General features: G+C 38.2%; 1 protein-coding gene across 1 annotated transcript in view; it reads left to right on the forward strand.

Annotated features, from left to right (window-relative positions):
- Positions 1–15,070, forward strand: part of ZMPSTE24 (zinc metallopeptidase STE24) — a 45,538-nt gene that overhangs the window by 11,976 nt on the left and 18,492 nt on the right. Inside the window, exons 4-7 of the mRNA XM_058553791.1 lie at positions 3,890–4,006; positions 4,406–4,558; positions 6,511–6,652; positions 12,329–12,513. Coding sequence (XP_058409774.1) covers positions 3,890–4,006; positions 4,406–4,558; positions 6,511–6,652; positions 12,329–12,513 — 597 coding nt within the window. The remainder of the gene's footprint in view (positions 1–3,889; positions 4,007–4,405; positions 4,559–6,510; positions 6,653–12,328; positions 12,514–15,070) is intronic.

Raw genomic sequence — 15,070 nt, forward strand, 5'->3', positions numbered from 1 at the left:
AACTGCCAAATTCCCTCCTAAAACAGCTTTTTTGGTTTATGTTCTTTCATAGCATGTGAAACACTAGAATACCCTTTCCCTGGATCCTCACTAATATTTGTTGTATACATGATACATGATACATTTTATTTTTGCCAGTGTGATGGGGAAAAAATGTTATTGTGGTGTTATTTCATATAACTTGTTATTGAATGGAAAAGTCAGATTATAAAGCAACATACGTAAATAAAAGTGTGTATGAATATCCATACAGATTTTTTATGTGACTAACGTCCTACGGATAAACATGTAGATTGGTTCAGTTTTTCTTAATTGCATATAATGGTGCCCATCCTTGTACATATATCTTTGTGCAAAAATTTCACATCTCTAAAAAGTCTGAAATAGTATGTACCAAAATGCCAAAGTGGTTTTCTCTGGAGAGAATTTTGGCAATTTTTATTTCTTATTTTTGATTATCTCTTAAGAAAATTCAGCAAGAGCACGTACTTCTCTTATAACTAAAACCAATTTCTACGTTTAAAAAAGAAGAAGAAGAAGAAGAAAAATAGGCGAACCTCAGCTTATCCTAGGCATAGGCAGTGTCTTTTGGAGGACTTTCTGCTTTTCAATCTACCAACAGGGGGTACAATCAGTGTCCTTATTTTTCGACAGTGAGATGTGGCTCAGCCCTTCTCCACAAGTAATGGACCTAATGACTCAGAATGCTCCAGAGCTCTGTTGCCACATCATGAACATGAGATGGAATGAGTAGGTTCATCTTAGACAAGGGATAAATCGTGCCATTCAAGATGTGTTGGTCTGGATCACTTGGCCTTAATGTCTTAGGACTTTATTATGTTCTGTGTCCTGGAGCCTTGACGTGTTTCCCAATAGGGCTAGAGCTTTTTGGGTTGTACATTTTTGTTTGTCCATCGCCATAGATATGTCTCCCTTCACCCCTTGTGCCCACCTGCCACCCCCATTGCCCCTGGTAACCACAATACAGTTTTCTCTGTGCATGTGTTGGTTTATATTCCACATATGAGTGAGATCATACAGTGTTTGTCTTTCTCTTTCTGGCTTACTTCACTTAACATAATACCCTCCAGGCCCGTCCATGTTGTTGCAAATGGGACGATTTTGTCTTTTTTTAATGGCTGAGTAGTATTCCATTGTATATATATACCACATTTTCTTGATCCAATCATCAGTCGAGGGACACTTAGGTTGCTTCCACTTCTTGGCTATAGTGAATAATGCTGCAATGAACATAGGGGTGCATAAGCCTCTTTGGATTGTTGATTCTCCCAGTAGTGGGACAGCTGGACGATAGGGCATCTCAAAAAATTAGAGGACGCATAGGGCATCCTCAAAAAATTAGAGGAGTCTCCATACCGTTTTCCATAGAGGCTGCACCAGTTTGCATTCCCACCAGCTGTGTATGAGGGTTCCTGTTTCTCTACATCCTCTCCAACATTTGTTGTTTTTTGTCTTGGTGATTATAGCCATTCTAACGGGCGTGAGGTGATATCTTAGTGTTGTTTTGATTTGCTTTTCCCTGATGATTCGTGATGTTGAACATCTTTTCATGTGCCTATTGGCCATCTGCATATCTTCTTTGGAGAAGTGTCTGTTCATTTCCTCTGCCCATTTTTTGATGGGGTTGTTTGTTTTTTTTGTTGTTCAGTTCTGTGAGTTCTTTATATATTATGGAGATCAACCCCTTGTCAGATGTATGTTTTGCAAATATTCTCTCCCAGCTGGTGGGTTGTCTGTTCATCTTGATTCTGGTTTTGTTTGTCTTGTAGAAGCTCTTTAATCTGATAAAGTCCCACTTGTTTATTTTTCCTTTAGTTTCCCTAGTCTGGATAGGCATGTCATCGGAAAAGATTCTTTTATGACCAATGTCAAATAGTGTGTTGCCTATATTTTCTTTTATGAGTTTTATAGTTTCAGGTCTCACCTTCAGGTCTTTGATCCATTTTGAGTTAATTTTTGTGAATGGCGATAGCAGATGGTCCACTTTCATTCTTTTGCATGTAGGTGTTCAGTTTTCCCAACACAATTTATTGAAGAGACTTTCCTTTCTCCATTGTATGTGCTTAGCTCCTTTGTCAAAAATTAGCTGTCCATATATGTGTGGTTTTATTTCTGGGCTTTCAATTCTATTCCATTGATCTGTGTGTCTGTTTTTGTACCAGTACCATGCTGTTTTGATTACTATTGCTTTGTAGTATGTTTTGAAGTCAGGGATTGTGATGCCTCCTGCTTTGTTCTTTTTTCTTAGGATTGCTTTAGCTATTCGAGGTCTTTTGTTGCCCCATATGAATTTTAGTATTCTTTCTTCTATTTCCATGAAGAATGTCATTGGGATTCAGATTGGGATTGCATTGAATCTGTAGATTGCTTTAGGTAATAGGGACATTTTAACTATGTTTATTCTTCCAATCCATGTGCATGGGATGTCTTTCCATTTCTTTATGTCATCATCGATTTCTTTCAATAATGTCTTGTAGTTTTCATTGTATAGGTCTTTCACCTCCTTGGTAAGATTTATTCCTAGATATTTTATTCTTTTTGATGCAATTGTACATGGTATTATCTTTTTGAGCTCTCTTTCTGTTAGTTTGTTATTAGCATACAGAAATGCAACTGATTTTTGTAGATTGATTTTGTACCCTGTGACTTTGCTGTGGTTGTTGATTATTTCTAATAGTTTTCCTACAGATTCTTTAGGGTTTTCTATATCTAAAATCATGTCATCTGCAAATAGTGAGAGTTTCACTTCTTCGTTGCCTATTTGGATTCCTTTTATTCCTTTTTCTTGCCTAATTGCTCTGGCCAAAACCGCCAGTACTATGTTGAATAGGAGTCCTGGAATCTGTTTTAAAAAAACTTTTCCATTTCCTGTTTGGGAACAAGTGCTAGAATAAACCATCCTGCATGTTATAGCCAGACAGATCTCCTTCCTCACTCTTCCTCTCTCCCTTCTTCCTATGTATAGAAACTTATGCTGGTTGCATCTTTGCTACCAAGTGAAATATGCTTTGGTGGTAGGTGGTATACTCACATTTACCTTAAAAGAATCCAGTTTTACACTGAGGGGAAAGAGGGAGAGTGCCAGTGTGGTGAGAGGGAGAGAGAAAATGTTCTGTCTGCCTCATTGCCCTTCCACCTCCCCGAAACTCCCTTCATACTAATTAGCCCTTGTCCTCCACTGTCCTAGGAAAAAGTTTGTGAAGAGAAGTGAGGCAGTTCTTGGCTTTTGATCTCCCAAGACTCATTGTGAAGGCAATTAAAGTAGTTCTTGAGGGTAACTTTCTCTATTGGATTTTGGCTTTTTGTGAAAACTTGGGCACACTCTGCCCCACCTGCCCTTACCCATCTTTTTGGTGCTCTATTATAAGTTTCTCTGCCTGGTCCCAACCAGGCCTGTCATCTTGTCATCTTCCATTTACAGGGTGCCTTTCTCTCTCTCCATGCTTTTGCAAATTGCATAGAATTCCTCCTCTTTTCCTCTTCTCTCCTGTCCCACTAATTTATCTCTTTCTTTACAGTGGGATCCCAAGTCTCATCAGCCTTGTAAGCCTTCCTTGAATTCACTACCATATGTAGCTGTCTCTAATTTTTTAGTTCTTTTAACCATTTTGTGTCTATGACTTCAGGTAATTTTCATATAATGCCTGTGTAATAAAAGAGTTGTTTGATTGCCTCCTTCTCTCGAAAGTAAACTTTGAGGGTAGAGATGATGTTTCAGACCTTGTATTACCCATAGAATCAAGCACATTGCTTGAGATAATAATAAGTACTCAGCAGATATTCATAGATTTGTTCACTAATAATTCATTTGAAGAATGAATTAATATTATACCATAAAAACGGCCATTTTTTTCCTTCTTGTGTTTAGATCACTCAGTCCTTGGTGTTTCTGCTGTTGGCTACACTTTTCAGTGCATTGACTGGTTTGCCATGGAGTCTTTATAATACTTTTGTGATAGAGGAAAAACATGGTTTCAATCAACAGGTAAAATAGAGAATGGAAATGTTTTCTTTTAAATATGAAGACCTTTTGTGCTTTTGTCCTCTGCTGGTAATAATTGAAACATAATTTGCTATTTTAGCACATGATTTAATTGAGGAAAAAGGAACTACAGATATGTAAAGATCGTAGTTTAAAGTCTGCCATAAACTCTAATAGCACGAATGTCTAGTGTTTTTCAGCTAATAACATTTAAGTGAATTTATTTTAAACTGTAAAAGGCAAGACATTTACTTAATTGTCTTAGGCTACCTAGTGTCATATAATTTAGTCTCACTGCCTTTTAATTTTTAAACTTGCTATAATAATGTATCCTTTTATTCACTTACTAGTCATTTTAAAAGCAGTTTCTCAGTTTCTTGTGATGATCTTTTCTTTTTTCAGACTTTGGGGTTCTTCATGAAAGATGCAATCAAGAAATTTGTTGTGACTCAGTGTATCTTATTGCCTGTGTCTTCGCTTCTACTTTACATTATTAAAATTGGAGGTGACTATTTTTTTATTTATGCCTGGCTGTTCACATTAGTTGTTTCTCTGGTGAGTAAAATCTTTGTTGCGTTTTCTTTTACAAAAATTCCTTGGTGAGAGAACTGTGATTTAATCTTCATTAGCATGTAAACAGTTCTTAAGAAGCAGATGAGGGGCCGGCCTGGTGGCACAAGCAGTTAAGTGCATGAGCTCCGCTTCGGAGGCCCGGGGTTTGCAGCTTCGGATCCTGGGTGCGCACTGATGCACCACTTGTCAAGCCGTGCTGTGGCGGTGTCCCATATAAAGTAGAGGAAGATGGGCACGGATGTTAGCCCAGGGCCAATCTTCCTCAGTGATAAAGAGGAGGATTGGCAAAGGATGTTAGCTCAGGGCTGATCTTCCTCACAAAAATAAATGAATGAATGAATGAATGAATGGGCGAATTGTATGGTATGTGAATTATATCTCAATAAAGCTGTTTTTAAAAAAAAAGAAGTAGACGAAAGATAAATAGGTGGTCATATAAATTCCCCTCTTGGTTTCTGCTTTTGGGTATAGAAATAGGAGAGTTGACTCTGACCATAGATTTTCTTCTCCTTATGCTGACTCTTACAGATCCTAGAAGTTAGTTGTTCGTTACTTTTTTTTTTTTTGGTGAGGAAGATCAGCCCTGAGCTAACATCCGATGCCAATCCTCCTCTTTTTTTTTTTCTGTTGAATAAGATTGGCCCTAGGCTAACATCCGTGCCCATCTTCCTCTACTTTATATGGGACGCCGCCACAGCATGGTTTGACAAGCGGTATAGCGGTGCGCACCAGGAATCCGAACCCGGGAACCCCAGCCACTGAAGCGGAGTGCGCGCACTTAACCACTTGCACCACCGGGCTGGCCCCTGTTAGTTACTTTTAATGATCCAGTTGTCAGGCAGTTTTGGGCTGTGCATTTGTGAGTTGCCACCAGAATGGATGACTAAGTTTGATAATTTAATGACTCTGGACTGAGCTCCAATGCCTAAAAATCATGGATGTTTTGAAGAGAGAGTAGATTTAAGAGGGACGAGAACAAGAAAGCATGAACGTATCTGGTTTTCTTCTGCCCTCCTTCTCCTGCCTTTCCCCTCCTCCTCTCTCCCTTCCTCCCTTCTCCTCTCTTTACACCTCTTCTCTGTTCCCTTCTCCTCCCTCCTTCCTTCCCTTCTCCCTCCTCTCCCCCACTGCCACCTCTCTTCCTTGTCCCTCTCTTTTCCTCTCACTCCCTCCACCCGTTTTCCCTCCATAGCATCTTCTTTTCCTCTTCTCTTGCCTGTGTTCTTAACTGCTTTACAACGCGCACATCTACAACACAATCAAAATGGTCTGTTCACGGCTTCCAGAAAATATCGTCTATCAGCTTTTCAACTCCACTGAGGATGAGGTTTATTGTAGTCTGAATTACTGTGATGCTCATTGCTTCTCTTCCCAGTGGTTGGATCAAGATCAGAAAATTGGCGCGAGTTGGATTTACACATATCTGTTGTATGGCAAATTGAAGTGAAAGGAAAGAGAGCAGAGGAAATGCTCCACAAATGCTTAAGGAAGTACTGTTTCAACCAAAGTGTACAGTTGCAAACTGCAGATAATTAATTTTAGCAGACTAACCAAATAACAGACAGCACACAGTCAAGCTCCAGTAATTCTTTTTTAGCAAAGACTTCAGGTCTGTTTTGATTACACTGAAAGGCAGAGTTCCAAGTGATGACAGGCTTATGAAGTGTCAGAATCCCCAAGAGAGTTTTGAATGGACCATTTGACTTTTCAGTTATTACCACCTAGAGACTACTTGTTTTGATTTAATTCATCAAATACATATTGAGCACTTACTATCTGGTACTATTTGGGGCTAGGAATAGTAGAGCAAATAAGATAAGGTCCCTGTTCTCAAGGATGGGATCACATAATTGTTTTACTATAGCTGAATCTGTGTAAGCAGTAGTTTTTCTTTAAGAACGTATTCATAGGTTGTTCTGACATTTACTTTTCAGGTGCTTGTCACAATCTATGCTGATTATATTGCCCCTTTATTTGACAAATTCACACCTCTGCCTGAGGGAAAGCTTAAGCAAGAAATTGAAGTAATGGCGAAGAGTATTGACTTTCCTTTGACTAAGGTGTATGTTGTTGAAGGTAAGGCTTCCTGGGGGTAAGAAGTCTTTGTTAGAATGGTTTCTTTTATTTTAGTACTTTATTCTTAAAACTTTAATAAAAGAATGAATCAGTTTTTTTTTTTTTAATCATTCGTTATATAAAGGTTAGGATTTTACACTTTGGCTTTTTAAGATTTATGGGAATTGATAACATAATCCAGGGGTAGAAACTGGTGGCCTGATGCCATTCTGCTCTTACCTGTAGGTATGTTTGGTTGGCTTTACAGTATTGTTTTTAATTTTGGGCCAAGGCCTTTATCGCTCCTTGTTATATCATGTATATTAGACTGGTTTATTCACTTCTGTTACCTTCCCGGCTCCTTTAGGTAGTTGAGGTGGACTCTTGCATAGTCAAATTCCATTTAGCAGTAGTTTGGGGTCTCATAAACAAAACCAATGTTATTGGCTTTATCTCCTCCAACAAAACTCTGGTGTTCTGGAGGACTCGGATTTCACCTGCAGATTACCAAAAACTGTAGTACCATTGGGTACTTCAGATTAGTTATACTCTGCTTTTTTCATGATTGCTTTTGAGAGCGAAGCTATCTATTAGCTTACATCAGACTACTAAAGTCTCAGGGAAGCCTACAAAGATGTAGAGTGAAACTTGTGTGATGCCGTGACTTTCAGAACCTGTAAATTAAAATCCATGTAAATGAGTGAGACTGGTTCTGCCTCTGCCACTTACCAGCTGTGGGATCTTTGACAAACCACCTCACCCCTGGGTTTCAGTTTTGCTTCCTCTAAACTGCAGTTTGGCAAATGTTTTCTGTAAAGGGCTAGTTAGTAAATATTTTAGGCTTTGCAGGCCACGTGATCTCTGTCACAGCTCTTCTGTAACTCTGCCGTTATTGTACAAAAGCAGTCATAGAGAATACATAAACAAATGAGCATGGCTGTGTTCTAATAAAACTTTATTTATAAAAATAAGTGTCAGATTGGATTTGGCCTGCAAGCCATAGTATGCCCCTCCCTCCTCTAAACTGAAAAATCACCAGTGAGAAACAGCTGTACTGGATGAAGGAGTAGAAACTGAGAAGTAATTGCAGGTTCAGGGGAGAACAGAGATGGTCAGAACTGGAAAGAATGAACTAACAGCAACTAGAATAGTTCAGAAATCTCAGACATTTAGTGGCTTCTGAGGTTATACAGCCCAACTAAAGACACAATAGGGACATTTCTATGGGGAAATGGTAGAAGAATAAGCCAATTCATTCTATTTTTTTAGCCTCTGATATCACTACTTTTTTAGTTAATATTAAACTAGTAGCACACTAATCAGTCCAGTAGAACAATCTCTGAAGGGCTTTTACTGAAGGGGCAACCTAAGTTGCTGATCACTTAAGTTATAATCAGATAACATGAAATGACAGCTAATGATATGCCAATAGAGGTAATCAATAAGATGTGTGATGTATACCATCAGTGCTACATGATTTTCGATGAAATAGGAAAGGCTTTATGGAGGGTTATAACATGAACTGTGGACTTCGTGGAAAATCAAGATCTGAGTAGGTGGAGGATAGCATTTCAGAGGTAAGGCTGTGGAGTCAGTAGGCTTGGGTTTGAATCCTAGCTCTGTCACAAATTACCTGTGTGACTTTGGGCAACTTACCTTTTCTAAACAGAAGTTTACTCATCTATAGTATATGTTTTGTTGTTAATAATGGTAACAATCCTTAAAAATATTTTGAATGAATGTTGTTACTAACAATAACACCACACATTATGGATTTGTAAAGTGATAGAGATATTGTAGTGAAAAGCCAAGATTCCAGCTCTCAAAAAATATCAGAGAGCAAGTGCTGTGCAGAGAATTAAACATGTGTGATGAAGAATGACTGATACTTGAGATTGGGTCATCAGGTAAGACCTCTCTGAGCAAATGACTTTAAGCTGAGATCTGAAGGAAGGAGCCATTCATTCTGAGATCGATGGGAAGACCTTCCAGAGCTTTGTATCTTCAAGAAACAGAAAAAAGTCTAGTGTGGCTGCAACATAGGAGGAAAGTGTTGTGACATGAAATCTGAAATATAGGCAAGAGTCAGACCACATAGGCCTTTAAATCAGGGTAAGAAGCTTGGATTTTATTTTAAGTTCATGGGGAAAGGCCATTGCAGGTTTTAGGCAGGAAAATGACATGGTGTGGTTTGTATTTTTAATTTTTTTTATTTTTTAAGTTATTTATTTTTCCCTTTTTCTCCCCAAAGCCTCAGTAGATAGTTGCATGTCATAGTTGCACATCTTCTAGTTGCTGTACGTGGGACGTGGCCTCCGCATGGTCAGACAAGTGTCGGTGTGCACCCGGGATCCAAACCTGGGCCGCCAGTAGCGGAGTGCTCACACTTAACCGCTAAGCCACAGGGCCGGCCCTGGTTTGTATTTTTTAAATATCTTGGGTTGCTATATGGAAAATAGATTGTAGGGGGAGGCAAGAGTAGAACCAGGGAAAACAGTTAGATTGTTGTAGTAGTCCAGGTAGGAGATAATGGTAGCTTAGACTAGGACAATAGTAATTTGTGGAGAGAAGTGGATGTGTTGGGGATATGTTTTAGAGATAGAGTTGATGGAATTTCCTAATAGATTATGTGTGAAGGAATAGGGGGGAAAGGGAGAGATCAAGGATAATGACCTAGATTTTTGGCCTGAGCAATTGGATAATGGTAGTTTACTAAGATGGAAAAAACTGGAAGAAGAGCAGGTTTGTGGGGAATTAAGTTCTGTTGGATATGTTACATTTTGAGATATCTGTTGAACACTGTATTAGAGTTCTGCAGGCAATAGTTAGTTGCAAGCAAGCAACAGAAACCAACTGTGGCTGATTTAAGAAAAATTCCTTATTGAAACAATATTTAATAGCTCACAAAGTCACCAGAAAAGTTAAGTTTACCAAGCCTGGAAAATGGACTGTTCCATAGGGAGACTAGGAACTCAGAATCACACTGCAGATCCAGTCTGGTGAGGACACTGCTGTTGCCTCCTGCTGTTGGTTTCAGCAGTTTGCATCCCTAACATCCCTGCCGCTAGCACCTGCAGAATTAATTCCTCACTGCCCTGCTTCTTTGCATAGTTAGCTAACTATTCAGAGTCTCCAATGGGTGCATCTGATTGACTGAGCCAGGATATGGGGTTAGCTGCCGGGAGTACAGGGAAAGCAAATATCTGGCTTTTTAGATTTCTCAAATGAGAAGTGGTCTCTCACAAGATTTACATGGTGTGAAATTCCCTAAACTCTGAAAGGAGATTCCAATACTGGGCAGGGAAAAAACCATACATAAGAATATAAATAACAAATATGTGCTATAGACATCCATGTGAAGATGTAGAGATGTCAAATAGGTAGCTGGATATATGAGACTGGAGTTCTACGGAGAGATCAGGGCTAGAAATTTTGATATGGAAGTATCTGGCACATAGATGGTGTTTAATGCCATGGATGAGGGCACTTAGAGAAGAGCAGGGGGCTCAAGTCATAGTCAGCAGGGGAGGAAGAGCCAGCAAAGGATGCAGAGGAGGAGAAACCATTGAGGTAGGAAGAAAACCAGGAGAAAGTGATGTTTCTTTTTAGGCAGAAGAAGAAAGTGTTTCAAGGAGGGAAGGTCAACCTTGTCAAATGCCGCTGAGGGGTTAAGATAAGACATTATAAACAAAAAATGAAGACACAGATGGCAAAGCCTTACATTTGCATAGAACACTTTGGTTTTCAGAGTTCTCGTTACTTCATTTCTCAAGTGGTATCATTAATCCATTCAGCAGACAAGCATTATTGAAGATATACTACACACCAGGCACAGCGATAAAAAAAGCTTCCAGTCTAGGGCACGGACTCTTAAACTTTAGTGGGTGTAAGAATTCTCTGGAGAGTTTGTTAAAAGACAGATTCCTGGGCTCCATTCCCAGAGATTCTGACTTATTAGGTGTTTTTAGTATCTACTTGCAACAAGTGCCCCTGGGTGGTTTTGGTGTAGGTATTCCTTGGGCCACGCTTTGAGATACTTGGACCAGTGGGAGCTATTAAGGCATTAATTTAACTTTATATGCATCAGTCTGCCTACTTCCATAAATAACTCAAGGCAGCTTCTAAGAAATATATTTATACTTAATTTAAAAATTAGAATCAGAGAAGATATAAATGAGAGAGAAGTGTAAGACCTCAGAATGGTACACAGCTTTCCAGATCCTAAGGTCTTATATTATTGACAAAATTGGATCACATGTTTGGCTTTTAACTTAAATCCTTACTGTATTCTAAAATACTGCCAAATATACTGCTATATATGTATAGAATATACTATATTCTAAATATACTGCTAAATGTACTTTACATTAGAAATATGAGTAGATACAAAATTCACATTTTCTGAGACATCTCAAATTCTCAAGAGAAATAAATTTTACCATTTCTTCTTTTAAAAAAAGTATAAGGCCGGCCAGGTGGTGTAGTGGTTGAGTTTGTGGGTTTGGCTTCCGTGGCCTGGGGTTCGCCAATTTGGATCCTGGGCGGGGACCTACTCACCGCTTGTCAAGCCGTGCTGAGGCGGCGTCCCACATAGAAGAACTAGAAGGACCTACAACTAGGATATACAACTATGTACTGAGGCTTTGGGGAGAAAAAAAGAAAAAGAAAAAGAGGAAGTTTGGCAACAGATGTTAGCTCAGGGCCAATCTTCCTCAAAATAAATAAATAAATAAGTAAAAAATCAACAAAGTACATAAGTAATACTAATTTATACGGATCAGGCAATAAAAAATATTAATTGATTTACTTAGAATTTCTCATGTAATTTTTAATCCAACCCAGTGAGGTAGATAGCCTCACATCATAAACAGGAAAATAAAACTTAAAGAAATTAAGAAAGTTCCTTACATTTACACAACTAATACATGGCAGAGCCAAGATTTGAGTCCAGAGTCTGCTCTTAACCACTAAATTCACTGCATTTTGTAGAATATTTAGAAAATAAAGGAAAATATAAAGAAGACAATAAAAAATCAGCCATAGTTCAGCTACGGTTAGCCACTGTTAAAAAATTTAGGTATTTTTTTTCTAGTCTTTTTAAAAATAGCTTTAATTTTTTTCTGGTTATAGAAGTAAGTATACTTGTTTTAAAAGCCTTGGAAAAGAAAGAAAAGTATAAAAGAGGGAACAAAAATCCATAGTTCTAGAAGCCAATGATAAACACTTTAATATTTTGACATATTTCTTAATTGTGTTTATGCTTTTCTATTTACATGTTCATTTTTTTCATGACAATAATGGAACATTATATACATGAAGTTTTATATCCTTCATAGTATATTGGTGAGCTTTTTCGTGTCTTGTTAAAATTCTTCAAAAGTATTATTTTTTCTGGCTGCGTAAAATTCCATTTCATAGCTTAACCATGATTTAATCATTCCACTACTCTTGGATATTTAGGCTTTACTTATTTACTTACTGCTGTAAAGCTGCAATGAGCATAAATATTTGTTGGCAAGACTGCAGGGAAACACTCTCTCCACTGCTGGTGATGATTTATGTTGATACCATTTTCTTCAGGTATTAAATAATTTGAAAATGTTAATCTCCTTTCCAGTAATTCAATTTCTAGGAGTCTCTCCAAAGGACCCCAAACTTTTTAATTATTTTCCATGCTTTGAACTGTCTTTTCCTTAGGATCTAAACGCTCCTCCCACAGCAATGCTTATTTTTATGGCTTCTTCAAGAACAAGCGAATAGTTTTGTTTGACACTCTACTAGAAGAGTATTCTGTACTAAACAAAGACATCCAGGAGGAGTCTGGCATGGAACCCCGCAATGATGGAGAAGGGGACAGTGAAGAAATAAAAGCTAAAGTTAAAGTGAGTTCTTCTTTTCCTAAGAGACCCTGGTTTAGTTTTTTTAAACAGTTCCTGTGACAACTCAAACTAACATCAATTTCTATGTAGTGAGTGTTGAATTCAGGGGGACTATCAAATAAAAACACCATGGCCCCTTTATAATTCTGGTATTTGGGAGAGATTATCACTGTTAGTACATGCTAACTGCCTGACCTGCTTTTACAGAATGTACACGTTAACATTGGAAGCATAAGATAGAAAAATTATTATAAGCTATCTTTAAAACAAGGACTTTATATATATTCCCGATGTGTTTGATCAAAGAATTCCCACAGGCAGGATAAAGAGGAGATAAACACCTAATTTTTAGCTTCATCGAGACATAGTAATTATAGGCTTTGAAAATAGAGAGACTTGGATCTGAATCCTGGTTCTGTCATTTAGTAGCTGTGTTCAGGTACACTATGTAATTTGGTCAGTTTTCTTTTGTTTGTTTAACAAATATTTATGAAATGTATACTCTGTGCTGAGATACTTTGCTTGGCACTAGATAAAGAGGCAAACCTTGCTCTCAAGGAGCTTATATTCTAACTGGGAGAAAGTCATACAATCACAGTACAATATGATAATTGCTACAGTGAAGCTGTGTATGCTGGATGCAGTGAGAGCACGAGAGAAGACATTTCTTAAATCTGACCTAAGAGTCTGAGAAAGCTTTTTTGGAATCTTTTGCCGGATGAGGTCAGCTGATGCTGATTAGCAAAATCTAAAGTGCTAAGACTAAATGGGGGAGAGGGGGCGATGATAAGAAACAACACGAATTTAATCAGAAACAGTCACCTGTATTTGTATGTGTGATGGAATATGCCATTGGCTTTGGTGTCATTCAGAGATGATTTTGGATCTGTATAACTCTGGGCAAGTAAGTAAAGCTCTACACATGTTTGATTTCTTAACTAAAAGATGATGCCAGCAGGGTTTTTCACCTCGGCACTATTGACATTTTGGGCCAGATAACTTTTTGTTGTGAGAAGGTATTTTGTGCGTCACAGGATGTTTAGCAGCATCCCTGGCCTCTCCCCACTGGATGCCAGTATCAAACCCACCCCACCCCTCAGCAGTTGTGACAACCAAAAATGTCTCCAGACATTGCCAGATATCCCTGAGGGCAGGGGCTTGGAGGGCACGATCACTCCTAGTTGAGAAACCCTGGGCTAAAGATGCCTTCCTTTTAGGGTCATGAAGATTAAGTGAAATAATATATGTGAAATACCTTTTACTCCATTTTATACATTCTAAGTACCAGAAAATAACTGTTATCGTTTGAGCATCTGTTTTGACCCTAAAAAGATGGTCTAGTAAAGTCCTGTTAGAAATATATATAGATGGAAAAAATTCTGTGAAGGGATTAAATAGCATTGGGAGAGGGTTAACTCCTTTGATTGTTTTTATTTTTTTAAATGGGGTTAGCTCACCAGTTAGGATATTGGAATAAAAGACGCTTTGTTCTGACCAAGAGTCATAGGATTTTAAGCTAGGAAGAGATCTTAAGGTCATCTTATAAATAGGAAAACTGAAGTCCAGAAAGGGTAATTCAGTGACAACACTGGAGAATTATGCAAGTTCAGCAAGTCACCCTGCTTAAGAGATATCCACATACAGCGTTGATTACATTATACCAAACCTAGATGTTAGATGGTGGTCCACTGATTTTAAGCAATGTAGTGAAATTACTGACCTTTAGCATCTATAGAACAGTATTCTTTGGCTTAAATCTTAAAAAACATTGAGTAGTCCTTTGAAGTGTGTTGAATGGAGTGTGAGTTATTTTGCTGGCTTCTTGAAGAGCCTGCTTTATTTTGTTGATAACTACAAATATTTTAGCATCTGTGTATAAGTTCCATGATGAAAATACGTTGGACATAGTCCTACTCTAAAGAACCTGTAGTAGAGGAGACTAGATATGTATTTAATAGCCCGGAGTTTAAGGTGGAGTTTGGTAAATATCATGAGTGGCTGAAATAGTGTGGCTTTTAGAAATTAAGAAATTAATGCAGATCTAATGGTCAGACAGGTTTCTGAAAAGAGAAGACGTTTGAACTAGGCAGAATTTTGATTGGGGATGGGGCTTTTCAGGTTGAAGATACGGAGTGAATAAAACTATAGAGACAAAAAATGACACAATGGCTATTCTGAGACTAATGATTAAATGGATTCTTGTAGATGAGGATAGAAAGATAGGCCAGAAAATAACCGGTTTATAAAATACTTCCTGAGGACATCAAATGGTTGTTTCCAGTGGCCTGGAAAATTTAGATTGCTTTGGGTAGAGGCCAAAGCTTCTTTTAGGAAGATTAAAATTTGGTGGCAGCATATAGGATAGAGCAAAGATTGGAGGCAGGGAGACTTATAGGGGCCTATTGGGTCAAGAAATCAAGAGGAGCATGAAATAATGAGGACCTGCATTAGAGTGAGAGTCACAATAAAGGTGGATTTAAAGTATGATTGCTGTTATAGGGAGTGAAGGAGAAGGATTGCTTTCCAGTGCATGTACCACTGGTGAGATAATTTTAGGTAG

The sequence above is a fragment of the Diceros bicornis genome, chromosome 13 (genome assembly GCF_020826845.1).
Source record: "Diceros bicornis minor isolate mBicDic1 chromosome 13, mDicBic1.mat.cur, whole genome shotgun sequence".
NCBI classification, from domain to species: domain Eukaryota; kingdom Metazoa; phylum Chordata; class Mammalia; order Perissodactyla; family Rhinocerotidae; genus Diceros; species Diceros bicornis.